The 27975-nt window shown below is 42.3% G+C and overlaps 2 protein-coding genes across 7 annotated transcripts in view; one reads left to right on the top strand and one right to left on the bottom strand.

The window, feature by feature from the left end:
• The first annotated feature begins 1332 nt into the window (after nucleotides 1–1332).
• On the top strand, nucleotides 1333–23362 carry LOC101168232 (UTP--glucose-1-phosphate uridylyltransferase). Of its 5 annotated transcripts, XM_020709354.2 has the most exons (11): nucleotides 1333–1373; nucleotides 1546–1602; nucleotides 7155–7282; nucleotides 8313–8420; nucleotides 12279–12464; nucleotides 15580–15713; nucleotides 17268–17565; nucleotides 17642–17839; nucleotides 20259–20501; nucleotides 22070–22174; nucleotides 22261–23362. In XM_020709354.2, exons 3-11 carry the CDS (start codon nucleotides 7184–7186, stop codon nucleotides 22366–22368), a joined length of 1479 nt encoding a protein of 492 aa, XP_020565013.1. In that variant the 5' UTR covers nucleotides 1333–1373; nucleotides 1546–1602; nucleotides 7155–7183; the 3' UTR covers nucleotides 22369–23362. The 5 variants fall into 5 exon arrangements, with proteins under 5 accessions (XP_020565013.1, XP_004077045.1, XP_011482486.1 ...); XM_004076997.4 differs by having other exon boundaries at nucleotides 1335–1602; XM_011484184.3 differs by lacking the exons at nucleotides 1333–1373; nucleotides 1546–1602 and adding an exon at nucleotides 1676–1858.
• A 440-nt stretch (nucleotides 23363–23802) lies between these two features.
• The window catches only part of LOC101167979 (E3 ubiquitin-protein ligase pellino homolog 1), a 37212-nt gene continuing 33039 nt past the window's right edge, over nucleotides 23803–27975 (bottom strand). For both annotated transcript variants that reach the window (XM_004076996.4, XM_011484182.3), the window contains exon 7: nucleotides 23803–26828. In XM_004076996.4, coding sequence (XP_004077044.1) covers nucleotides 26250–26828 — 579 coding nt within the window. In that variant the 3' untranslated portion in view covers nucleotides 23803–26249. The remainder of the gene's footprint in view (nucleotides 26829–27975) is intronic.

The raw sequence follows: 27975 nt of genomic DNA, 5'->3' as shown, positions 1-27975 counted from the left end.
AAACACTGGAGTTAAAATGGTTATGAAGAAGAAGCTTCATTACAGACTCAAGGTCCATTTGCCACAATAAACACAAAACGTATAAAAGACTTAAGAATAAAAATAAAAAATTCATACAAGTATAAAAATAGTGACATAAAAGTCTAAAATACAATCAAATAATCAAGTATCATGCACTTAAAAAAGAACGCACAAAAACCTCTAAATAGGGGAGTGGTTTCTAAAAGTGCTGTATCTGCAATTGGTGAGAGTTAAGATGATTTTGTTGATTGAAATGTTAAGACGATAAATAAAACCTTAGATGAAATGTCTTAACAAAGCTTGGAGAGTATTAACTCTTGCACCAACAAACAAAATGCTTGCGCTGCACCACCGTGGCTGTTTTAATAAAATCTTTAGTGCATCGTTATAGGCAACCTGTAGCTTCCTCATGCTGGATGCCCTATGATTTTTCCACAGGTGGGCATTATACAGTGGTGTGCAGTAAGGTTTTGAAAAGGAAGATTTTAGCATGAATAAAACCTGCCTAAAAGTATGTTTGCCTGAGCATATTAAATACAGCCAGCCTTAAGCAAAAAGTCACTTCTAATTCAAGCTCTTATCTTTACTAAGGTATTGTCTGTTTGCCAATGTTTAAAACATTGCACTCTTGGAGTTTCATTTAAAATACTTTAACTTTTATTGGATTTCTATTTTTTCCCCATTAACTTCTATGGTATCTTGCATTTCTGTGAAGCATTTGAAGGTGCCTTTGTGTACATAAGGTTCTGTGCTGTACAAATTAAACTACTTAGCCTGACCTGATAAAATTTGAGCTGTGTTACTTAATATATTGTTAAAAAAAAACATTCAACAAATAACTCAATAACTAAACATATAGGCAAACCAAAAAAGTGTGGGCCTGAAACACATGATAAACAAATAAAGAAACATACAGCTGTTGCAGGTTTTATTTTTGTATGTACTTTTTGTGTGTGCTTACATTATGACCTAAAAGAAAAACGTAAATTCTGTCGGGGTCGACGACGAAACGTGATGTGACACTGGTAGAACAGATAGGGGCAGCATTGCTCCATGATTGCATACACCCAGAAGGACCCGCTGGAGATGCACAACACCAAGTCACTAGTTGTACAATTATTACAAAATATTATTTATTTTTTTTAGCTACTTTTGTTGATAAACGTCATCACAATTTCTAAACCGTGGGACCCGTTACATTCTTGAGATGATTTTTTTTACGGAAATGTCTGAAAAAGTGTTGTGGACGTTGCAGAATTCTATTGGTTGACAAAACTGCGTCACGGAGAAAAAGAGCGTTTTGATTGGCTGTTGTACCATTGTGAGATTCCCATTCGCTCGTGAAACTATTGGTACTATATTGTAGAATAACTAAAGTATTTTAATTCCGTTAAAGTTATTAACTCTACGATATAAATTAATTTTGTATTTTACATAGTAACGTAAACGGAAGCTGTATGACGGTGCGTTTAAATGAGAGGCAGCTTTAATCAGAAATACTTGTGTGTTCTCGGCTGTCTCCAGGAGGACCAGGCCGACCCCCTCGACGACTCCTGTTCTCTAGCATCCTGCAGTCATCTAGTAAGAAACAAAAACCCTCTATGTTGACATTTCTTATCTTCAAAAATCGATTTTTGATTTCTGGGTGTTAATTTAGTAGATTTTACGGCTATTTTGGGGGTTGTGTCGAAATTTTACCGAATGCTACGTTTTCTATCGTGTGCCATTCACGGGTGTCTTCTGTAAATCTGACCTCCCTGAGAAAACGCACGTCCACCAGAATCGAGTACCAGTCAGTCTTCCCTGTAGCTCCTTCTACGTCCTGAGCAGTCGATCCGTAAGTGTTGGGATTTCTATTGTGGTTGTAAAAGTGGACTTTGGTCTGGATAAAATGAGGCAATACGAGAAGGAAGGCGGGGCGCGAGGCAGCAAAAATATGACAAATCACAAAGTCGAACTTCGGACTCGTTTCTCGGATCGTTGACGCGGTAATTTTCAGGGCAGAGAAGGGGGAAGCAAAGATGGCAATCGGTAATAATGAAAAAAATGTCCTGTTCAGGTTTGGCTGGTCTCTCTTCTAACTCTTTTATCAGCTGAGTGCCGCTTCACGAGCAGCAGATTTTACAGGCTGACAGAGTAGGTGACGATGAAAGGACTGATGGGTTGGACTGAATAAGCTGAGATGATCCGGCAAAAAGGAAACTTTTCCACTCATTGAACAGATGTCTGCTTAGCGACGGCTCCGGCTCTCTGTCAGAAAATCAGGCGTTTGCCATTTTAATTATAGTTTAGGTAGTATTTATTGTCTTAATTCGGCAGCTCAACATGACGCTTTACGTGGAAGGTAAGTGTTGTTTTGAGACTGTTTTAGTCTTTTTATTTTATTTTTTTCAGGTCAGGGGGGACTCTTTTCTGACACTCACAAATCTCATAAGAATCATTTATTTTCAGAATTTTTCTCACACTTCACTTTTTTAAAATGTTCATTTAGCCAGGGATCATTTCTTTAAGACATTAACTTATGAAAGCTTTCATGTGAAATTTGAAACGACTTTTTAATACATTTTTCTGTATTTTTGCCTCATATTTGTATCTCTTGAATTTCCTTTAAAGTCTACTGTATTATAGCCTTCATTCATTCTAAGTTTAAAACTAAATAATTTGGTAAAAATGGGGGATTTTAGAGTAAATTCTGACATTTGGATTCGTCCATGTTGATCATCTTTTTGCCAACTTTTTTCTTAAAGACCCACTGCCATGAAAACTGTATTTTTTGGTGTTTTTTTCCATGTTCTGGTTGGATTATTTTTTTATGAGGTAGAAAATGTATAAAGGAAATTAAGCTTAAAATTGCATTTCTTGGTATTTCTGTATTCAAATCGTTGTGAATCAAGAGCAGATGAAAAAGTATCATGTTTGTGACATAGAAATACGCTGAGTGGGCCACAAGCTCCCTGTTCCACTCCATTCTGATGATCCACTTGGAGATGACAGGATACATGTACTGCTTTGTTTTCCTCATCCGAACTGGCATCTGGCTCAACACTAAACATCTGGATAGCTCCAAATGCTGCTTGCCATTTTTATATCACTGGTAATGATGTGAGCAGCTGTAAGCTAGTGGGAGAGTATGTAAACAGATGGATGATGGGAAGAGGGGGTGGGCTTACTCAACTCAGAGACAAATTTCGAATAAACTACCGTACTGCCAATCTGCAGAAACCATGTTCTAGAAAAGGACAAAAACGGCTAAAAACGGTATAATCAGATTTAAAAGACCACTGGGAACGTTTTTACGATATATCAAAAGGTGATTGGTGTGGGACTTTAACCTGCATGTGCCTTAATCTCACATGTGTCTAGTTGGAGCTTATCTTTGTAAAGAAAAAGAGAAAAAAAAAAAACTAGATACCCAAGATTACACACAGATCAGATTTATGTAGATGACACTGCTTTCCCAGAAGGTTCTTTACTATAGAATCATGCTGAGAGTAGTAACAGCTGATTGGATCTAGTATATCAGTACCGCCAGCTTGTGAGCTGCATTTGTCAGCTCTGGACTCTGCTCCAGACTGTGTGTTTAGACAAATGTGCTGACAAAGGTAAAGATGAACTTTTGTCCAGTTTCTTCATTCTAGCTGCATGACAGTAATTTTTGTCATTTCGGAACTTTTTCCTCACGGCTGCTGAGTTCAGTGGTTGAGTTTGCATGCGCTCAAATAAACAGTGACCCTATTTATAAACCTGATTGAAATGTGTGTTCACAAAACTTAACACGTATGTCATTATTTATAGAAAAAAACAAAAAGATGCACATTTTTAAGTCAACACAGAACCGCGCCAGAGACATCACAAGTCATTTTTTTTCCACTACACAGTTGCAGACAAATAAACAATGTCACAAACGGGACTCACAAAGAAACACGTGACACATATGCACTGTGTTCAGTTTTATTGCCACTCAGCAAGTTGTTAATTATTGTGAAAGAACAGGAATGATTACAAGCATAATCCATCAACAATGGACCATAACCTGTTCATTGGTATTGCCATGGTTTACCTCAGAGCTGTAAATTTTGTTTCCTTAAATGTGCAAATATAAACTGAAATTAAGTTTTAAAGACCCACTCGATAATCTTTTGACCTATTTTCCAAGTCTTCACAGTGGTCTTTAAATTATTGTTATTTTAAAAGAACTGTGTTGTTTTCTTGGATATAGTTTCTGCAGACCGGCATGACTTCATTAGAAATTTAGCTCCGAGTTGAGGGTGGGATGTTGGCATGGAGCACACCTGCTCCCACTTTCCCTCCCCATTGATGAGAGCTCTCTGTGTACATGCTCTCTTGCTAGCTTACAGCCCCTTGCACCCTAAACCTAACATTACGGGTGCAACAAAAATGGCGAGCAATATTGGAGCTATCCAGCCGTACAGTTTTGATCGAGATGTCAGCTCAGACGAGGAAAGCAAAGACGTACATGGATTTATTTGTCTACAAGTGGATGCATCAGAATGGAGCAGAGCAGGGAGTTTATGGCACAGCCAGTATCTTTTCTATAAAACAAATATGAACTTTTTCAAACAGCATGTTTTTGTCTGCTCCTGATTCACAACAGTTTGAATAAAGAAATACTCAGAAATGCCTTTTTAAGCTTAATATGTTTTATAAATGTCCTCCATCATACAAAACCCCACAAGAACATGTTAAAAACACTAAAAACAGAACTGTCATGGGAGTGGGTCATTAAATATCACCTTTCTGGGGTTAAATTGGTGTCAGCATGTGTGTTTTGAAACGGCATCACTGATGCTCCGCCCCCTGAGGCTGAAGGTGGGAGAGCTTTGCTCACCTACCCAGAACCCCCAGTCCCGTCAACAGCTGTCACCACAGCGCAGCTAAGGAACCTCAGACCGGCTTGTCCATGACTATATTTTGTACAAGTTCAAGTCTGACTGGTTTTCTGAAACTCTGAAGCAGTTCTTGTAGAACGACTGCTGCTGAATGCCGCCGCTGCTGCTTATGTTTAAAAATAAAAGTAGCTGATTTGAGGCTCTCTTCAGTTTGTCAGCAGATGTTCAACGTCACAGCGTGCAAACATTGCTGGATTTTCTCCCATTATCTATTTCCTGTTTGACTGCTCATGAATGTTTGCATTGTGATATCTCATGAACAGGACCTCTGTGGATAAATGAGGACAGGGTGTGGGCAGAAGTTTACACACATCTGACTGCATGTTGGCATTTCAAACCATTTGGAATCTGACCAATTATACCGACTTATATCCATTGTCCAATATGGCAGCGTCTGTTTCACGAAAAAATGACGACTGATTGGACTCATTGTACCTGGAAGCAAGTCAATTTTCTATGGATGACATCACATTCACTTGGTCCAGTTCTCTCACTTTTTTGCAGAAATCCACACACAGTTTTAGAATCAAAGCTTCTGTTCCTCTGAAGAACCAGGTTTCTTAAGCGCTTGAGGTAGACCCTTTATCATGCAAATGTGGAGAAAGTTGTTATCTCTGACAGACATTTTCAGGGTTCGGCAGACTCTGACGTGGTACAAATCAGACCTGATGGCTAAACATCCAATTCCTTAAGACGGCAGTTATGTCTGTCCTCATAATGGAAGATTAACCAGTGAAAAGAGAGCGTACTGTCCCTGTCTGTATGACTGGTTACCTGTCCACAGGCCCAGGTTGTTATGGTAAGCGGTAGACGGGAAGAAGTCAGGCTAGGAGGATCGTTGGGCTCTGGCACGGGTCGGCACAGACTGATCAGAGCCAATTAGTTGTCAGAGACAAGTGTGTCTGAAATGTGCAAATCAAGTTTTGTTTGTAAAAGCTTCAGGGTTTAAACGACAGAGTTGGCAGGTAATTTAGCAAAAACATTTATGGTATTTATGCATCTGCCAACTTTCCAGTGAAAACAATTTCAGATTTGGAAACCAGACACTAACCACGACCTCATTCTCCTCTACTTACAGAAAACCAGATACTTTCTGAGTCAAAACTAAATTTGTGAATCAACTCTGAAACTTCAGACAAGATTTGTGATTACTTTGTGAAAGGGTCTTTACTCTGTACTACCAGAAAAGTCCTGTAAACTTTGTTTTAAAAAAAGCATAAAAAATGTTTGACACATTATCTTCAGTTTGATTAACTGTTAAGATCATCTTTTTTTTGTTTTTTTCTATTTGTAGCGTGACACATATCCTTTTAAGTAGTTTCATACAGGATGTTTTCCTTTCTGTCTTCATTTTTACAAGTACTCTCTTTTTATAAGCTGGTAAATCATCAAGCTGGAGTTGCAGTCCAGTATCATTAATTCTGCTGAAGTAATCGGGATAAAAAGAGAGGAAAAGTCTGTATACATGACTGTAAAAATTTAAAAGTAAGTAATCAGATTACAGCTATAATTTGGATTTGAGGCGTTTACATAAAGTTTAGGAGCCTTACAATCCCAAATAAGACCTGGTTCATGGGTTTTGGACTACACTCAGATTTCTTTAAATCAAAATCCTATCGTTTCCGTTTTGTTTTAAAACTTTTTTGTTCCATCTCTCTGGTGTTAGCTATCCTTCCAGCCTCAGTCTGAACAAACACTCGTCTGGTTTCTATGAAAAGGATGGTTGGCTTTCAATCACAGAGCATATGGTTCTGCTCTTAATTCCTTTTCAATTTAGCACATGCTTGGATATGAAAGAAAACGAGTCAGAAAAACATGCAGCAAGAAAACTAGGAGTCTTAATAAGATTTCTCCATATCAGATCAGAACTGTGATGATTGGATAAAGGACATAAATTATGCGGTTTACTTGATCATGCAAATATTCTAATAACCAGGAAGTCAAATGGTTGGACTTTTGTTGCTATTCTCACATTTTGAAGGTTTAAAATCCTTGTTTTTGCAGTTTTTATTTTTCTGCAGCGTCTGTAAACCAGTAGATTCTGCAGATTTAGCTGTAAACTCCTGGGAATGTGTCTAACGTTGGGGGGGTGCAAGGGGTGGGTGAGGGCCTGGCAAAAAGAGATGAAATGAAAAATGGCTTCAGAATATCCGTCAGAGTTCATATCTGCTGTTGAAGCTCCAACCTTTGATCCGGATAAACCTCTGCCCCCCCTCCCCTCAGGTCTGTGCGAGGAATCGGCCCACAGAGGGATGGCCCAGTTCCAGGAAATAATGCGGCAGCAGCTGGAGGGCTCCATGCAGGCCGAGCTGCAGAAGCTGCTGGGCACGGCGTCAGGGTCCGAGAAAGAGGTGCGCCTCCTCCGCCTGTCCTTGCACCCCCGCCTGTCTGTCGCGCACTACATCTGGTTGTAATTTACGAGATGATGGCGTCACAGTGATGCTGGGAAATGCTCAAGTGGTTGCTATTCCTGATGACGAATAAGGTGGACAAAAAATAAACCACATGAATTCATTGGTTTATTGCATAACTCTTCTGCACTTCTTCTTTTTTTCTTTTTTTTTAAGAGAAAAAATACACAAACACCAAGAACTTTTTCCTTTTTTGATGAATAATTCCTTCCTTTGAAGATTTCACTTTAATTTTGATAAAAGGGCTAAAGATCAGTTTTGTTACCATAGTTTTACAAAAGGGGCGCTTACAGTTCAGACCAAAGGTTTGGTCAAATGAATGAGAAGGTGTGTCCAAACGTTTGGTCTGTTCTGTACTTCTGTCTTTCTTTCCGGACATTTTTAGGGCGAAAATGTTCCTCATTTAAAAACATGAACATTTTTTCTACTTATTTTATTTCTACCTTCAACGTCTTCCTGTTTTTTTTCCACCAAATCGCAAAAGGGACAACATCTTGGCTTTTTTTCATCGATGACAACAGTGTTTTTGTCTGCATGTATAGCTGTTAAAACTCACTGCAGATACATCGATAAAAGAAAAAGGCTCCAAAAATAAGGAGGGGATGAGTTCCTCAAACTCCTTTTTAGAGACAATCAAGCTCTGATCTTTAGTCCTCAGACCAATAATATAAGGTTTCCTCTCTAACTGTACTAAATCTCACCTTTGACAGCAGGAGGCTTCCTGAAAGGGACCAAAACTTGCATCTAAATGTGTGTTTTTATTGCTTCTGCTTCATATTTGCACAAGTTTTGTTGTTCCAGTAGTGCAGATGTAAAGTTTAGCTTTGTCATTTTCATGAAGAACTTTTTTATGAAGCACAAAAAGCTTCAGCAGAGATTTTTGTCTTCAGTCAGATCTGAAGATTTGAGTTTTGACCTCCATTCTGTCTGTTTTTTTTTTAATAGAAACTAATCTTGATGTCTTTTTCAGGTTGCCAAGAAGAACTTTGAGGGCTTCACAAACCTTTTCCAAAGATTCCTGCAGGTGAAGGGCCCGTCTGTGGAGTGGGTCAAGATACAGAGGCCCCCAGAAGACTCAGTAAGTTTGGCTTTTCTCTGCGGAAATGAAAGGCGCGGGTTTTGCGTGTTTATTACCTGTGAGCCCGTCTGAATGGCTCCAGTGTTTTGTGCACGAAAGCAGCAAGCAAATATCTGGGACTTAATGCTCAGAAATGGAAACTCAAACAGAGGAGAAAGGACTTGTGGTGCAGTGATTGGACATGATCACACGTTTGTTTGGAGTCCTCAACTTTGGAAACAGTTTATTTTGTTTCATAAAATAGTGAAAGAGAGTTTTGTTGCTTTGGAGGATCTGCAGACTGAGGGAATCTGTTGGGAATCTGTTGGGAATCTGTTGGGAATCTGTTGGGCCTCGTCAGGCATTCTGTTGGATCAGATCCAGTTCCAGTGAAGGTGTTCCTCTGCTGTCAAAGATGGCTGTTATTAAGAGAGCAGTCGTGCGTACAGGATCTGAAAAGCTACCGACAGCGTCTACAAACAACAAAGAGAACCATCTTTTGTCTGAGGAGAATGCCTAAGAATCTGGAAAGACGGCCTCAGAGCGAGGAGAGAAGGAAATGACAAGGCGGCGCTGCCCGACCCTACCTGTGTGCCCGGCCTGATGAGAAAAGACCTCACAGATTGTTCACTCATATGCAGATATTTCATAATAATCTGAGTGTGGCGTGCAGACAGCAGTTCTTAATTCAAGGCTAAAACATCTAGTTTATGAATAATCTGTGAATTATGATATATTTTTCATCCTAATCTGTAAAAACTCTAAATAGTTTTAGTGCTTTTGTCTTTTTTTACTCAAATTAACAGGTTTTCTTCTATTAAAATGCGACATTTCAACAAAATTGACTAGTTTTTACCTAAACGTAGCACATTTGTAAGTGTAAAAAAGTATTAAAAAGTCTGTACATATTAAAAATATATTCTATAAACATGTACCAGATAAATTGACAAGAGGCTAAATACTTGATTGACTGTTTTTGCAGTGTGAGCTTGATAATATTTTTTATTTCCTCCTCCTCATTTAATCTGTTCAAATGTTTTCATTTGGACGTTCTCTGTGGTTGACGGTTAAATTCCCTTTGATTTTAATCTTGAAGGATGAGAAGTTTCAGCCGTTTCCAGGAGAGCAGACGTTCTCCGTAATCAAGAAGGACTTGATGTTCTCGCTCTCCTGCTCTGCCAGCCTTCCAGGAATCTGCAGGTCAACGTGAACCTTTCCTCTCTGTCAGATTCTTTGTTTCCGCTGAAGAATCAGGGAATTGTTTTCAAACTAAAGCCTGCATTTAGTCAGTAAGGTCCAGTTCTCCTCTCATTGTCTGTCGGGTTTTTTTACCTCAAGAGGTGAGGTAAGGGATTGTTTGGACTTGGACCAAACGCTGCTCCTCTTTTCAGACGCACAAAGAGCTCAGACAAAGACGTTTGTTGAGATGTGAAGTTTTTGAGAAAACCCTGTTGCTGTGAAAAAAAAACCATTAAAGACATTTTACAGTGAAGAACTTTTCTCCCCAACAACCTCACATTATCTGATCCGTGGTGCAGAGGTAGGGCGGTCGACACCTTTGACTGGAAGATTGCAGATTTGGTTCCTGTCGGGTTGACGTGTCTTTGGGCAAGACACTGAACGCCACATCGCTCCTGGTGGTTATAGGCGGGCGTTCAGCAGTGGAGGCGCAGTCAGTGTATAAATGTGTGTTTGCATTGGTGAACGAGACTGTAAAGCACCTTGGGCCTTCAAGACAGGTAGAAAAGTGCTGTACAAGTGTACGCCATTTAGTTCTAGTTTGAAGAAGGAAACAGAAATGCAGAAGCATCACACAGCGCCATGCAAAAGTATTTAGCTCTCTTGAACTTTTCAACCTTATGGCACATTTCAGGCTGCAAACATAAAGATATAAAACTGTAATTCTTTGTGAAGAATCACAATCATGAGGTGGGACGAAATTTATTGGATATTTTAAACCTTTTTAACAAATAAAAAATTGAAAAATAGGGCGTGCAAAATTATGAATTCCCTTTACTTTCAGTGCAGATGTTCAGTGAGGATCTCTGGATGATCCAATGTTGACCTAAATGACTAATGATGATGACTAGAATCCACCTGTATGTAATCAAGTCTCTGTATAAATGCACCTGCTCTGTGATCGTCTCAGAGGTCTGTTTAAGGGCAGAGAGCATCATGAAGAACATGAAGTTCAAAGCCGGATTTGGATACAAAAAGATTTCCCAAGCTTTAAACATCACAAGGAGCACTGTGTAAGCGATAACATTAAAATGGAAATAGTATCAGACCACTCTAAATCTACAAAAACCCCTAAACCTTTAGCTCAAACAAGAAGACTGATCAGAGACGGAACCAAGAGGCCCGTGATCACTCTGGATGAACTGCAGAGACTATGATCCAAAACTTAAAGCAAACTCCACAATGGAATGGTTCACAAATAAACATATCCAGGTGTTAGAATGGCCAAGTCTAAGTCCAGACCTGAATCCAATCGAGAATCTGTGGAGAGAACTGAGAACTGCTGTTCACAAACGCTCTCCATCCAACCTCACTGAGCTCCAGCTGTTTTGCAAGCAGGAACGGGCAAACATTTCAGTCTCGATGTGCAAAACTGATAGACATACAGTACCCCAAGCCACTTACAGCTGTAATCACAGCAAAAGGTGGTGCTACAAAGTGTTAACTTCATGGGCCTGAATAATTTTGCACGCCCAATTTTTCTGTTTTTTATTTGTGCACGCCCCGAGCATGCATTATTGTGTACAGTCAGTAAGGAGCCAGTATGCAGACCTTACTAACGGCTAGCGTGAAGGGCCTGCATGACAGCATCACTTGTACGTCATAAGCGCATGGAACTTACATTATCCTTACGGATACCACACAATACACTTACCACACCCACAACAATGGTACGTTCCATTTTTATGACACCCATCAATTCGGCCGTACCATCCTTAAGGGAACTGCAAGACACACCTGCGCTCCTCTTAAATCTTGTGGGGTCCAGGTGACCCCACTCCCAATGTTAACATGCCTTCAAGGCAAGATAGCACAAGGGTTAAGATGCAGCCGCGTCTCTCTACGACCCTCCACGGGGCCGGATAACCCAAAATCCACAGCACCGGTACGGCTCAACCTCCGTTCAGGTGCATGGGACTAAAGTATTGATGATGTTTCACTCAAACACCAATGATAAGAGGTGATAACAGAGGAAGCTGTGTGAATGGAGAACAGTGAAGATGCTGGAGGACTTGTGGGAAACGTTTCTGAGGAACCTTCCGGTGTTCTTCTGCACTTGAACCTCCATTCATGCTTTCAGCTCTTTTAACTATTTCCGTGTGAAAACATTCAGCTCTTTTTAGGAGATTTCCCCCTGGAATTGTATGTGCATTTCTTACTTATTATGGTATTCTTTGCTCATCTGGAATTGTTCGTTTAGACACTTAAGATTCAAGCAACACAGATCAGTGAAACTTCAGAAGGGTTGGCAGACATTTCTGTTATCAAGATTTCCTTAGGGGTTTTTAAACAAATCAGGTATTTAAATAAAATCTCAAGGAACCAGAATTTTGAATCATCTTTCTTGAAGAACAAGAAAAATCAGCTGTTCTGGTTATGACCGGTTTCCTTTAAGCAAAAGACGATACAGAAGAAATAAATGTGAAAGTACTGGAGGGGGATGTTCAGCGATGCGTTTGTGTTCCCCTCAGCTTCTGATCACAGGAACAGTTCCAGCCCCCCCCCCCCTCCCCATCATTTGCCTGTTGATTGATTCACTTTCTGCTAAAGTATCTTCCATCCATGTGTAGAAAAACTGCAGCTTGGAAAGTTTGTGTTATTTCAGGTTCACTGATCCGTTCTGTTCCCCCCTCCTTCTAGATCCAGCCCTACGATAAGATCGCTGCTCGCGGCCTGCCGGACAGCGTAGCCGACAGCTTAAACAAGCTGGTGGTGGTAAAGCTGAACGGAGGTCTGGGCACCAGCATGGGGTGTAAAGGCCCCAAGAGCCTGATCAGCGTCCGCAACGAGAACACCTTCCTGGACCTGACCGTGCAGCAGATAGAGGTAGCCCACGGCAACACTTTACACTAAAGCTTCTGATCATTTGAAGGACTAAAAATCGTTTTATGGCTTCGTCATGAAAATAACCTAAAGCAGTTATTGTGAACTGGTTCATCCAGCTTCTTTTTTCACAGAGGATGGATCAGCTGTGACTCACTCATCCACTTCTCCTCTGAATAATTCTCACTCTTTAAACACATTTTTTCAAACACAGTTTTATGGGACATACTATTCTAAATTACCTTTAATATTTGTTTTCTACAGCTCACTTAATTCTGCTTTAAGCAGCTGTAGACAGACTAATCTTCACACATGGATGTGGTTTCTAAGAGGCTTTTTGGCAGCTTGCTTTTTTACCTGAGCTTATTGATGCTGATTCTAGCTTTTCTTTTGTTCTGAGTGCCGTTTTTCTGCTCAGAAACGTCCAAAAATACTTTAGTGATTTAAAAAAATAACTTGTGAAGAAGAAAAGTGACCAAAACTAAATAAACTTCTTATTTCTGGGAGCCTGACTTTCAATTGTCAATCTTAAATGGGTGTTCCAGTTACTTGATGGGGGGATTTCTGCGCTATCGTAAGGAAACATCATTGAAATCTGACATTTAGAGGCTGTAAATGACATGCATTAAAACAATTAAACACATGACTTGAGAGGATTAGCTTTACTTTTTAATAAAGTTTGGATACTCCAATATTCTAAAGTAATTTCCTTTTCTTTCAGATAGAATGTTTATGACCAGAGTTACATTCTAAAAATAACCAGTGGTGGGTGAAAAGTGGGATTGCAGATGTTTTAAGGCAGTGAAACCCTCACTACACACTTTCTGCACAACTGAACACACACATGTACATTTTCACACTTTTTTTCTCTTGTTTAAACTCTCAAAGTTCAAACCTTCAGAGAAAAATAAGTCTAGAATGACAACAAAGATCTGATCACGCATCCTGTACAGGGGGGCACAGTACAGAGGAGATTGATTGACACGGTCAACAGCCAATCAGGACACAGAACAAAGTGCGTTGGGGGAAAAAACACAATGTTGCTTCTTTGACTATAGCCTACTTGCATGCAGTAGTTCTTTCTGCCACTCTTCTATGTGTAAAGATAAAAGAGGGGGTGGTCTTCCCGTTAGGAGGATCCTCCATCTGAGCCCGGGTCTCCTAAAACCAGTGAATAAATCTGTGGTGATGGCTTCCCTTTAAGCTGTGAAGGTGATGCTGATGTTTTAGTTTGGAGCCGCCAAAGCTGCTTTGCTCATTCAAAGAGCGCTGAAAACTGATTGAAGTGTTTAAGAAACGTCCGGTTTGGGAAGTTTGTCTGGTTTGGAAGTTAAAAATGCTCTGCATGCATGAAAAATAAGTAAAATTCAGCATTGACCATGTTATTTAAATCCCATCGTTGGATTGTTGAGCTCTGTTAAACTCTATTTAACACAGTTTTCCTGCATTTAGAGAATATTTCAACCATTGATGGTTCTTCCTGGCGTTTCTCTGTCACAGACCTGACGTTTTTGGAGGAGGTGGGGAGTGTTCAGTGAAAGGGGATCTGTTGGTGGAGGGTTGAAAACTCTCAGGAGGACTCTTGAACCAGCGCACTGTTATAGTACTGGGTAACAGCCTCCCGGGGGGGTGGGGGTGGGGGTTTGACCAAGGCCTCAGACTCTCCGTCAGTTACCGTTTTCTGCTCTGATTACCTTCAGGCTGAATCGCTCTATTGAGCGAATCACACGCTCTCCATACAACAGACCAACAACTGTGGGGCAGAAAGTGAAACTCTCTTCAAACCATCATGCAGATGTTTATGGGCTCTTCTTCCAGCTGCTCCATGTTTCTTCTGCAGGTTTAGCTTCAGAGCCTTCTGTTCATGTCAGATGTAGGTGTTCTTTATTTTGTTCTACTCCTTCCATTGTTTGTGCTCTCCTCATTTATCTGTGAGGCTTCAGCTTCTCCGTATTGTGACCTGGTTTCTGTGGATCATCTGAGGCGCCTGCTGGCTTATAGAGCTGAGCTGCACTGAAGGTCCAATCAGAACAGGCGCCTTACACTGCAGTTACTACATTTGCTTTTTGTATTTTAACGACATGAAGGAAGCAGGAATTCTTTGTTATAAAGAGGAAGCAAGAAAAAAAAGTGGATCCTTTTTTTAACGGTTGAATTTGCAATCGACACCGCTGGAAAAAACCACAAGTGAAGAGTTTCTACGGAAACCTGACTCCAAATGAGCAACGTCAGCCTCCAGTCATGCAGATTAAGACCAGAGAATTCACATTTCACCTCCAGAGTTGGTGTTAGAACAGACTTCAATAGTCTTTCTGATTCAGCACATTCATCAAACAGTCTGGAGCGAGATTCCAGTTTGAGCGCCATCATTGTTCCTTTTGTCATGAGTCAGCAGGCTTCTATGCTCTTGTTTGCTCACCTTATGATGAAGATGAGGAGTGGAGGAGCAGGACCTGCAGCTTTCTGGTGCTTTCATGCAGGCGACGCTGCTGAACGCGCCCGTCCTGCTCCTTTGTGAGCCGCCGCCTGTTTCGTCTGCGATGACGAGTTTTGCTTAAAAATCTGAATCGCTTTATTTTTCTGTGAGCTTGTGGTAAATAAACATAAATTAATTTACTTTTCTATCGTTGTAATTTTTTAATTACAAAAAATGAATTCAACTCTGAAGAACAGCTTTAAAAATAAGTATTTTAAGGTAAAAATATCAATTAAAAAATGTTTTTTAATACATTTTTAGCTTTTTCATGAATTTGTCATATATGAAAACCTGAATGTTAGAATAAAGACTTTTTCTATCAAGACAAACGGGTACACAATGTTGGTTAAAATACATTATAGGAGTCAAATATTTTGTTCCTGAAGCTCTGCAGGGCTGCAGTGGGAGCTTCATGATGGGGGTTCACGCTGAAGACGGCACAACGCCTCAGCTTCAACTTCTGAACTTCTCATCAAATGTTTTCCATCTTGATACTTGCGATGTTCAAAAGTCAAAGCGGTCCCACATTATGATGCTGCCACTGCCATGTTTCACATAAAGATTTCAAGCTGCGTGATCCATCAGAACCTTTTCCTGATGGTTCCAGCGGCGCTTTCTCAAAGTTTGTTTTGCGTCTCGCAGCACCTGAACAAGACGTACAACACCGACGTGCCGCTGGTCCTCATGAACTCCTTCAACACAGATGAAGACACAAAGAAAATCCTGCAGAAGTACACACATCACCGGGTCAGGATACACACCTTCAATCAGAGCAGGTGAACACGCACACACACACACACACACACACACACCCACACACACATACACACACTCACACAAACGGATCTGAACCTGCGAGCAAACAGCAGACGTCACAAAACACCAGGATGTGTCGATTGTTGTGGTGTGTTTGTGTGCTGTGGGAATAAACTGGTTTGGTTCCACTGTCAATTTAAAAGAAGAACACAAGAGCCCGGTTCTGCTGGTTTTTGGTTCGGAACTAACTCGTAGGAAAGTTTCTCTCAGTCTCACTAACTTGTTCTTGTTCAGAGTTCAGAACGGAGAGGAACTTTCTGAGCCGTGAGGCTACAACTGTGACCGTCACGTTCTGAACCTTCTCTTCTGCCTGACAGTCCGCTTTGACAAGCGTCCCTTGAAGGAAAAGGATCCAGACCCTCAGGCTGGAAGTGGGTTTTGTGGGAAAGTGGATGCTGAGCTGCACTAGGAGCAGCACTTTTGTGGAAGCAGCAAACTTCCCACGTTTGGTTCTGACGCCACAGGAAAACATCACTGCCTTTAAGATCAATCAGAGCAGCAAGAACCATTTTCTCAGATGTGGAATAATGTTAGAAACTTTTCAGTCTGCATCTCCCCTAATCCTCTGATCCACACACTTGTTCATTCAAACCAGGAGGACCAGGCTGCAGACACTGTCTAGAACCGGACGTCCTTGTTTGGACTTCCTGTTGCTTCGAGCTCTGAGCAAGAAGCTTCTCTACATCACAAATGCTCTCTTTTTTCGTCTGCTCCTGATTCCCAATGATTTGAATAAAGACATGATCAGAAATGCTATTTTAAACTTAATTTTCTATGTCCATGTCCTTCATCATCAGAAAAAGAACTTGTTGAAAGCAAAGTTTTTATCAGACTGGGTCTTTATAACATCTTTGTAACTGAGATGAAAGGATTTCATTTTGTGTTTATTCATAAAGCATTAAATTTACTTCAGGAAATAAACAGACACATTTAAAAGTAAACAATGTTTTCACTTTCAGAAAGTTAGTTTTAAAGAAGTTTTAGAGTTTGTAAAGCCCAAAAAAGACAGAAGGGACTCGGATGATTCTTTGTTAAAACAGACCTTCTTCTGCTTTTCTGTTAAAACACAAAGTCATAAAAATGTGCTCTTTCTTCAGTCAGTGATGACTCCACATTTCAATGTGGTGAATAATTTAGTTTTTGTGGAGTCAGTGAAGCGATCAGGAACTCCATCTGCTTATAGTTTTATCAGAAACAAGTTCACATTTTTTTAACTCTTTCACAGCCGTGCTGAACCTTAAATATCACACCCTCTGATAAATCGTAACCGATTCCGACTTTTCATGTCGGCTTTCCTCTTCTTCAGAATCCGCTGGACTGACATTATTTGCGTAAACAGTTGAAGAATCAAAAGACTGTAAAGACTGGAGCTGAAGCTCCGTAGCTAAATGGTAAAATCTGATCTTTCTTTTAACCTCTGGAGAAAATGTTTTGGTGAGTGAAAGGTGTGGAGTCTACGTGTAACAGAAAAACCACAGAATGGAGGTTTGATTGAGCTCCGCCCCCCTCCTCAGGTACCCCCGCATCAACAAAGAGTCCCTCCTCCCCGTGGCCACCAGCCTCAGCATGAGCGGGCAGAACGCAGAGGCCTGGTACCCTCCGGGTCACGGCGACATCTACGCCAGCTTCTACAACTCGGGCCTGCTGGATCAGCTGATCGCGCAGGGCAAGGAGTACATCTTTGTGTCCAACATCGACAACCTGGGCGCCACCGTGGACCTGCACATCCTGCACCACCTGGTGAGCCAGCCCAACGGCAAACGCTGCGAGTTCGTCATGGAGGTGACGGACAAAACGCGCGCGGACGTCAAGGTAAGAACCGGAGGAGGAGGGATAAAAGGGGGCGGTCCCTCCTGCGGCGTGACAATGTCTGGCTGCAATTCTGCAGGGAGGAACGCTGATCACCTACGACGGGAAGCTGCGGCTGCTGGAGATCGCGCAGGTGCCCAAGGCCCACGTGGACGAGTTCAAATCGGTCTCAAAGTTCAAGATCTTCAACACCAACAACCTGTGGATCTCTTTGCCCGCCATCAAGAGGCTGCAGGAGAAGACGGCCATGGACATGGAGATCATCGTCAACCCTAAGGTGAGTCGGGAGCAGCGACCAGAAGGTGGAGATGTTGCAACGGCTCCTTAGACCTTCGGCTTCTCATGAAAACCTCCCTGGTGTTCTCCTGGTTTGAATGGGAACCTCCCCCAGTTTCTCAAACTAACAAATTGTCAGGAAAATCTCTGACTCAGATTAGAGAGCGTTCTTGTAATCTCCAAAGGAGGGCCGGTCGCCGTGACGCATGAATGAAGCGAGAATCAAGACCTGAAATGGGAGAAGTAAAGAATGCACCCGACCGGTTTGGGCAGTTTGTACAGTCAGGACCATAAATATTTGGAAAGAGACACATTCTTTCTAATTTTGTTTCTGTACATTACTACAGTGAATTTTCAATAAAACAACTCCAATGCCATTGAAGTTTAGACTTTCAGCTTTTACTTCATGGGTTGAACAAAAAGATTGCATAAAAGTGTGAAAAACTAAAGCATTTTTTAAACACAATCCCTTCATTTCATGGGCTCCTAAGTAATTGGTCAGATGAAATAACTGAAAATAAAATGGTCATTACTAATATTTGGTTGAAAAGCCTTTGTTGGCAATGACAGCCTGAAGTCTTGAACTCATGAACATCACCAGATGCTGGGTTTTCTCCGTCTGAATGCTCTGCCAGGCCTTTACTGCAGCGGCTTTCAGTTGCTGTTTGTTTGTGGGCCTTTCTGTCTGAGGTTTAGTCTTCAACAAGTGAAATGCTGCTCAATTGGGTTAAGATCAGGTGACTGACTTGACCATTCAAGAATATTCCACTTCTTTGCTTTAATAAACTCCTGTGTTGCTTTGGCTGTATGTTGTGGGTCGTTGTCCATCTGTATTATGAAACGCCGCCCAATCAGTTTGGCTGCATTCACCTGGATCTGTGCAGACAGTTTGTCTCTGAACACCTCAGAATTCATCTGGCTGCTTCTGTCCTGTGTCACATCATCAATAAACCCTAGTGTCCCAGTGCCACTAGCAGCCATGCACGCCCAGACCATCACACTGCCTCCACCGTGTTTTACTGATGATGTAGTGTGCTTTAGATCATGAGCTTCTCCACGCCTTCTCCATACTTATCTCTTCCCATCGTTCTGGTACAGGTTGATTTTGGTTTCATCTGTCCAAAGAATGTTTTTCCAGAACTGTGCTGGCTTTTTTAGATGCTTTTTAGCAAAGTCCAATCTAGCCTTCCTATTCTTGAGGCTGATGAGTGGCTTGCATCTTGTATTGTACCCTCTGTATCTACTTTCATGCAGTCTTCTTTTTATGGTAGACTTGGATATTGATCCGCCTTCCTCCTGGAGAGTGTTGTTCACTCTTTTTGCGTTGCTGAGTTCAACAGTGCTTTCTTTCTTTCTCAGGATGTACCACACTGTTGATTTTGCCACTCCTAATACTGTAGCAATTTCTCGCATGTTTTTTTTTCTGTTTTCTCAGCTTAATGATGGCTCCTTTCACCTGCATGGAGAGCTCCTTTGACCGCATGTTGTCTGTTCACAGCAAAATCTTCAAAATGCAAGCACGAGTCCTCTAATCAACTCCAGGCCTTTTATCTGCTTCACTCATAATGACATAACAACCTGCCCATGCAATAGCATGGAAGTCAATTGTCCGATTGCTTACGAGCCCATAAAATGAAGGGATTGTGTTTAAAAATGCTTTAGTTTTTCACACTTTTATGCAATCTTTCTGTTCAACCCAAGGAATAAAAGCTGAAAGTCTGCATTTCAATGGCATCTGAGTTGTTTTATTTAAAATTCACTGTGGTAATGTACAGAAACTAAATTAGAAAGAATGTGTCTCTGTCCAAATATTTATGGTCCTGACTGTATGTCTTAAAGTATAAAAACAGCAATCACAACGTGTTCCATTCTATTCATCAGAATTCTAAACCCAGATTAACCAACTACTATTTTTAAATGCTTGCATAATCTTCACTTCACATCCTGTCTGCAGAAAAGCTCCTCAAGTTTGACTTTAGGGACAGTAGAGAAACCCGAGCAGCTCCTCATCCAGGTCTGACGTAAACACAAAGCCCTGTCAGGATCTCCTCACTTTGTTGTCTCAGGATTAGAGTCCAGTTTTAGGTTAAAATGACTCCCAGTTTTCAGAATAAATCTTCAGAGAAGTCTCAGAGGTCGTGAACATCCTCCGTCCTCCTCCACCTGTCCCTCAGATGAACTGCAGGACGTTCTCCCTCCTTTGCTCCAGGTTCTTGAGCCTAACATCAGCAGTGACGACCTCTGGAGTCAGTTTTAGGATGTGACTTTAGAAAATGTTTCTAGAATGAACTGGAATGGAAACGTTACATTTTAGCTCCTTAAAACATTTTTCTTAAAACCTCAAAATCACTTAACGGTTTAAACATTTCAGAAAAAGCTTCATCAAGAGAAAATCATTAAAGCAGCCTCTTCTTCTTCAGACGCTCGACGGCGGGCAGAACGTCATCCAGCTGGAGACGGCGGTGGGGGCTGCCATCAAGTGCTTCGACAACGCCATGGGGATCAACGTTCCTCGCAGCCGCTTCCTGCCGGTGAAGACCACGTCCGACCTTCTGCTGGTCATGTCCAACCTGTACAGCCTGGATGCCGGCTCGCTCACCATGAGCCCCAAGAGGGAGTTCCCCACCACGCCTCACGTCAAGCTGGGCAGCTCCTTCACCAAGGTAACCACGGCAACCGGATCAAAAAACTAACCCAGTGGCCCTTTTTTTCGCCAAAGCCTTATACTTTGACTTATTTATTATTCTTAAAAAGACTTGACTTCCTATAAAAAGCAAACACATTAATTTATAAGAAATATGTAATTCAGGGTTGTTGTCAAACTTTGAATTTGTCCATTTAGAAAAAGCTGCTGATTAAAAAAAAACTGCTTAAAAAGGTTTTCTTAGCCAACGAAAAAGTAAAATAAAAAGTAAAGAAACTTAAAGAGCCACTCTGATCATCTTTGAATCTTTTCTGAGAACAATCCTAGAGGTCTTTTAATGATGATTACTGCGTTTTATGTCAAATCAAAAATCCAGAGTCATTTTTTAGGACATAGTTTCTGCAGAGCAGCAGGAGTTCATGAGAAATTCACCTCTGAGTTGTGGGCGGGACTGTTGGCGGGGAGTAAGCCTGCGCTGATTTCCCAGAAACCCTTTGTGGACACGCTCTCCTGCAAGCTTACAGCCCCTCACACCCCGCCTAACATTACTGCTGCAACAAAAACATTCAGCAGTTTTGGAGCCAACATGCCGTACAGTTTAGATCCAGATTCCAGCTCAAACGAGGAAAACAAAGATGTTGATGGATCCATTTGTCTGCAAGTGGATGCATCAGAATGAGGCGGAGCAGGGAGCTGGTGGCCCGGCCAACATATTTAACATCACAACTAAGAGTTTTTCAAACGTTTCATCTGCTCCTGATTTATAGCAATTTGATTTAAGAAAAGCAATTTTAAACTTAAATTCTGTTATATGCCCTCCACCATTAGAAAAATGCTACAAGCACATGTTAAAAACACCATTTTCATTGGAGTGGGGCTTTAAAAATGGCTTATTTCATTCAAGAATGTTTAAAGCTGCTTTTAAAGGGCTGAATAATGTAAGATATTCTTTAAAAACATAAATCCAAAAAGATTTTAAAAAATATAAACTTGTGTAATATGTGTGTAGAAATGTTGCTAGAAATGTGACTTGATTTACTAAAAAAAATGCCTAAAACAAATAAAAAGCTTGAAAAAAAGTTACTAAATTTCATTCCTAAATGTATTAATTGAAATCAGATGGTAAATCACAGAAAGTAAGAACCAAAGCAAATTATTTTAGCTTAAATTATCTGCGTCAAACGTAATTAGCCAAAAAAAAAGAAAAGTAAAACGGTAAATAACATTAAAATCACCCAAATAAGAAATAAACTGAAAACGTGTGAAACAGCAGCAAAAACGCTGCTTTAAATTGAACATTGTGAACATTTCTATGTAAAATAAATTAAACAAAAAGGAAAAACGATCTCTGCAAAGACACAGACATGAATAAACTGCACCTTAAAAACACAAATTCAAAAGTGTTTTCCTAAGTAAAAGAATTAAAACCATGACTTTAGCAGCAGAACTTTTCAGTTCTGACCTGCTTCCCTGAGGAGAACAGAGAACTTGGTTCTAGAAACTGTTGTTGGATCTAATCTGATGTAATTTGAAGTGAAGTCAGAGCTTCTCAAACCTTCATGGTAAACGTCATGGATCTGTGTTCAGGTCCAGGAGTACCTGACCCGCCTCGAGAGCATCCCGGACATCCTGGAGCTGGACCACCTGACGGTTTCTGGAGACGTCACCTTTGGGAAGAACGTATCCCTGAAGGTAAGGCTGCAGGTTTTATCCAAATTGTTGCATAGTGTTCCTTAAAGGGTCTGCAGGTGTCTTCAACAAATGGCCTTCGTCCTCAGGGCACCGTCATCATCATCGCCAACCACGGAGATCGGATCGACATTCCAGCCGGCTCCATGCTGGAAAATAAGATCGTCTCCGGCAACCTCCGCATCCTGGACCACTAAGAGCATCCCCCCCCCCTCCCACACCCCCTCACACCCCAACCACACAACTCCACACTGACATGTGGAGGGGACGCTTCTGGGAGCCGGCGCCCTCTGCTGGCCGATCCTCACATCACCTCGGTTAATCACGAGCTGCTTGTTTCTGAAGCAAACCCCAGAACCCCTCCAGCAGAAATGAAGAGCTGTTGAAGAAGGTGGTGTTGGTGGCATGAGCGGGACTGCACTTCCACAATAAAAGTACTTAAGCCCCACCCCCACCGTCACTCTGTGAGGGCATGCAGGTTTGTGGAGCACAGAGGCGCCGCAGGACTTAGAGGGATTCAGGAACAATTTGCAGCAAGTCAGAAACACTAGTGGAGGTTTTTGGAGACAAAATTTAGGAGGATTAGATGAGATCTGCTGAGCTGAACTACATGAACCCTCCAGGACGATTTCAGTCCTGGAACGAAGTATGAACCTCAGATCTCAGCAGATCATCACTGAAAAACAGTTGAAACCAACTAATCGATGTTTGTCTCCAAAAACTTCCTGTTTTTCCTGGTTTCGCTCACTCCTATTGGTTGAATCGCAACAGAATAATCTGTTCTGAGGTTTTGAATCTGAATCTTCAGGTCCTGAGGTGAACCCTGTGCCCGTCTTTCTGCAGAACCTTCAAAATAAATACTGTGAGATGTTTCACTGCACTCCTCTCCAATCACACCTGCCTGGATCTCAGTTTGTACCACCAGGGGGCGCCACCTGCAGTAGCATTATATCTAGGCAGGGCCGTGCTGTCACCATGCCGTCGTCCCGCTGGGACAGATCCAAACGTGTTCCTCTATCATGGGTGTTCTCTAAAGCCTTCTGCGTCTGTGATGTTTGTCCGGAGCGTGTGCTCCGATGTCCGTTCTAACAGACTCTGGATGAACCGGGAAGCAATAAAGATCTGTGAACGCAATGAGGTCTTCGCCAAGTTTAGCCTCAGAGCTGAATAAAGTGCAATATGAAGAAACGAGTGTGTGGTGTATTTCGTTACTTTCTGCACACAGGGAATCAAACCAGTGACATGCTGCAACATGCGTCTTTACTGCACCTGCAGATTCAGGATTTGGACCAGGATTTTTAGGAAGAGCTCAATGAACCCAATCAGAAGTGACGTTCCTCAGGGCAGGATTATTGGACCTCTGCTTTTCTCCCTGAAGGTGACGCCCGTCGTTAGCTGTGCAGACACTCATCATTTGCCACATGTTAGGGGAAACCGGAATTTCTGAGAGAATATAACCTGGTTTCCATGGCAACTAGAGTCAACACAGACGGCGAGGCTCTCTGCGATGTTTGAGCTTCCAGGATTCAATGTTTCTTCAGCGACATTTAAAAATAATCTGCAAACTCTGGAGCTTTGAGCTTCCCTCATCTGTGACGTTCTGATCCCAATCAAAGTCCACGCAGACCAGAGTCACTTTTACACTTTATTGTTTAAAGTTGTTACAAAAGTGTTTGCTGGAAACAATTTTGCTGTCGCCTTTTACAAGCACGGAAGAGGAGGGGCTGTTTGTGTAAAAACAGAAGGAAGCCCTTTGAGGAGTCCATCAGAGCAGAGCAGGTGTGTGGATGTGCGTGTGTGTGTGTGGATGTATGTGGTTGCGTGTTTGTGCACCTCTATGTGCATCCATGTGTTTGAGTGTGTTGGTGTGCATGTTCAAGTGTGTGTGTGTGTGGACAGGTGATGCTTTCTCCCTGAGGTGAGTTGGGGTGTGTGTGTGTGCAGGTTTTTGTCAGACAGATGAACACAAACCACAGTGGGGAGGTGGGGGTGAAGGCGTGGTTGTGAATGGGTGGGGTCTACAGTTTGCGTGTCTCACTTAGACGAGACGCACGGCCGACTTGGGGCTGCAGCGCCGTCACAGCTCATTTGCGTTTGAGGTCAAGTTTCAGCCAAAAGCTTTTTGTTGCTCATATCTGTTTCAGTAAACCACAAATAAACAAACACAAAAAACAACAAAGTGGGCAATACTGAGGGCCCCTAAACCAGTTCTAGATCTTTCTAAGGAGGCTGCAGCCAGACTTTCATGGCCTGGATCACAGTTTTCTTGCATGACATCGTGGTGATACTCCCTACAGTCCATGTTTGTTTACTTTTGGTCAAATGTTGACTGATAAAGAACAGCATTGGAAACGAAATGCTCCCAGCAGATCGGGAGCTCCTCCCACTGAGGGTCTGAACCATTGACTGTATATGAGGACTGGACTGAGCGCGTGTGACGTCACCCATAGAAAATGCTGTACTTTCAGCTCCAATCAAACGATGTCAAGTCAGGCAGCACTTTTTGGAATAGACATGTCATCGGTAAGCAACGACTAGTCCAAGTCGGTTTGTGTCGACATTTCTATGGCTACCACTTCCCAATCAGGAGTGAGCTTCTTGGAAGGCCACACCCCTACCATTTGAAAGGCTCAGGACAATCTGTCAATCAAATGTTTTGAATGTTTGATGTGAGACCACATACTTTCATTGAGGCATCTGGTTGGCCAATTTATTACTTAAATAACTTAGAAAGAAAAAATGCTCCTGATAAATTAGAATAATTCTGACAATAGAATTATTTTAAATTAATACTGTAATAGCTGTATATTTTCCGGTAAAGTCTATGGTTATGTCCGAATTCCCACCCTCACCCCTATATAGTGCACTATATAGTCCGTTCGCCATTTTGTAGTGCTGTTCCAATCTAAAATTCCCAAATCGAGTGCCCTGGAAATTTCCCAGAAGTCTCTGGGAAAAACTAGTGTGCATCGATGCTCACTAGATCGGCAAATATAAACCACAATGCATTGCGTTGGAACAATTTTTGCCAAATAAATAATAAGCCATCAACATTTTTATCTTCAGAAGACAGTGGACTCATTTATAATCGTCGCAAAACACTCATATCAATTAGATTTTAACTTAGTAAAATTGATGAAGTCATATCCAAAGTTAAAAAAACAAACAGTGAGCGTGGTGTCCGAAGTGCTTTAAAATCCAAGGCACTGTAACCAAGAAATGAAAAAAAACCCGGAAATTCCTTTTGATGCAGAAAAGCAACACGTAGTTGAGAGTTTAAATAAAAGTGTTGTTCTAGTGTTTTAATGCTGAGATTTTATTTCACTTCAGTCCAAACGGGTCGCTCTTTTTCTGTCTTCTTTTTTTTTGGGGGGTTGATTTATTTATTTGTCGTCATTTTTTTCAAACATTCTTTACTTTCAATTTCCTTCTGCTTTTTCAGGAACCCCGCTCCACTCTGGTTCTGGTGTCTTGGTCTGCATCCGTGCGACCCGCAGTTCATGCACGTGTTCTCAGGTCTGCCGACCATCGTGGCAAACATGTTGAGGATGGGGGGGGGGGGGGGTCATGAAAACAACAAGTGACGATGCAGGAGAATGTTTGTGCTGCAGGTCTATGGCTCGGAAAACAAAGTCTGGATGAAGCGTCATGGAGGACAGCGGTGAGCTCACACTGAGGGGGTGCATAAATATGACGTTTGGGGGAGGGGCGGGACTGAAGAACACACAGAAAACTTCACGTCTGATCATCAGATACTGAATGAAAACACTGAAAGGGAGGGAGGGGGGCATAAATAATCATCTTTGTTTAAATAGGCTCTCAGATGAATATATTGCAACAAATAAAGTTGTTTGTTAGTCGTCTTGATAAATACTGTTGAAGGATCTCTCCGGGAAAGAAAGTGAACCCAGCAGTGTTCTTTGTTTGGTTTTCTCAAGAAAATATAGAAATCTTTGTCATCATTCATGAAAAAGTGATACAAAGGTCACTTAAAAATGAGGAAGAGGCAAAAAGTCCAGAAGAAAAAGAGATCTGGGATCAGTTTTTATTCTGCAAAGCATGCTGGGAGGTCCGCCCATCAGTCCACAGGTCCCTGGAAGATGAGTCTAACAAAGCCGTGCTCGCCGCTCAGCTGCTGCGCACAGAAGGGGCAGGCGGCGTGGAAGGTGTGCGTGCCGTGCGGGAGCGGGATCTGGCTCCAGAAGGCCGCTGTTTTCTCCGAGCAGACGTGGCCGCAGGGGTTGAAGGCGTGGGTGGGCGGTGCCGCGTCCACGTAGAAGCCCGCCTCGCAGCCCAGCCACAGCGGCACGTACGGACCCTTGGCGCGGCACATGGGACACTCCCTGAGCCGACCCTCACGGCCCTCCCGCTCTTCCCGGTGGTTGCCCCAGTCGTGGTATCCATGCACGTGACCGCACTGGAGGTAGACCCATGGCTGCTTCTCGTCTGGCGTGTCTTTGCGGCGCATGGAGGGGAAGGCTAGCGTGTTGAAGCCCACGGGACATTGCGGCCGTGCTGCGTTGATCTCCTGCCGAAGGGCCTCCAGGTGCTTCAGGGTGGGGGTGCGCGACAGGCCCTCGGCCGTGCGCCACAGCAGGGTGGCGCCGCACAAGTCAATGAGCGAGCCGTCCACAAGCTCATGAGACTCCGTCTCCACCTGGAACACAAACATGCAGGAAGTTCAGCGAGGAACGCAGTTTGAACTTCTTCCCCTTTCTGAAAAAAACCCAGAACTAAACCAAGACTAATCTAGGAGGTCGCCAACATTTTAAATTGTCTGAATTCTGCGCTGAAAATGACTTAAAAAGCAGAAAATATCTAAACAAGAACCTGGACGTGTGAACTCTGTCAGAGGTGTTGGCTTTGAGGCTGCAGTACCACTCTTAGGACAGCAGGTGGCAGCAGAACACAGGCATCTCCATCCAGATGTGCACATGTGAATGGCAAGAAGGACGCAGGAATTTTTCTGCCACACAGCGAGATCAGCGGGAAATTCCGGGTTTAGAGATCAGGTGGGGGAAAAACCAGGAAAAACCAGAGGACTAATTTTAAGGTGGGAAAGGGGGGGGGAGACGCTGAGATGAGGGCAGCGTGACCTCCACAGATCCTGGGAATGTTTGCTGGGATCTTCAGTGTTCCTCCTGCTGCTTGCAGGAATTCTAAAACTAACAAGTTCATAAAAGAATTGTCAAGCCTCTTTAGATTTATGTATTTACATGGGGTGGGGGTGGCTAAAACAGGAATCCTGAACTCAAACTCTTTCTGAGGTCAGGGTCCAAAAATGGTTCTCCTGATATGAGGAGAGGAGGACAGAGACCAGAAGTCACCTGGTTTCCAAACCTGGCAGCTTTCAGGCTGAATCTAATGTGAAAACTCATCTAACGTTTACAGCTGGTAATGCTGCTCAAAGGTTGTCGTGGCAACACAAAGCCTTTATCCTTCCTGGATCTCAAGCATAAGGTCAGATCAGGATCAGCTGAAAGTGAGTGAAAGACAAGATTGCCCATTGAAAAACTAAAAAATGTAAATTTGAAAACAGGTTTAAACTTAGAGGAATTCTTGAAAAAAAGCAGAGGCTAACAGGCCTGACGCTGCACAGGCACTTCAGCTTTTATGAACGAAAGAACAACTTCTTAACAATCAGTCGCGTTTGTGACGACAGGAACCAAGCGGATCAGATTGGATCTTTTTGTCAAAGTGGATGGTTTGTGTGGCTAAATATATTCTGGTTGCTGATTGGCTGAGCGCTGGTGACGCCCCCTGAGGATTGCTTGCTCGCTCTTGTTCCACTCAGCTGTGACGGA

This window comes from Oryzias latipes, chromosome 15 (genome assembly GCF_002234675.1).
Source record: "Oryzias latipes chromosome 15, ASM223467v1".
Classification (NCBI taxonomy): Eukaryota; Metazoa; Chordata; class Actinopteri; order Beloniformes; family Adrianichthyidae; genus Oryzias; species Oryzias latipes.
This window is presented reverse-complemented; position numbering and strand designations above follow the sequence as displayed.

What these genes read in the sequence shown, in the direction of transcription:
- LOC101168232 (XM_011484183.2), top strand. An exon ending in CACACCTTCAATCAGAGCAG is followed by an intron (nt 15,714 to 17,267) that starts GTGAACACGCAC and finishes CCCCCTCCTCAG; the next exon opens with GTACCCCCGCATCAACAAAG. An exon ending in AGATCATCGTCAACCCTAAG is followed by an intron (nt 17,840 to 20,258) that starts GTGAGTCGGGAG and finishes CTTCTTCTTCAG; the next exon opens with ACGCTCGACGGCGGGCAGAA.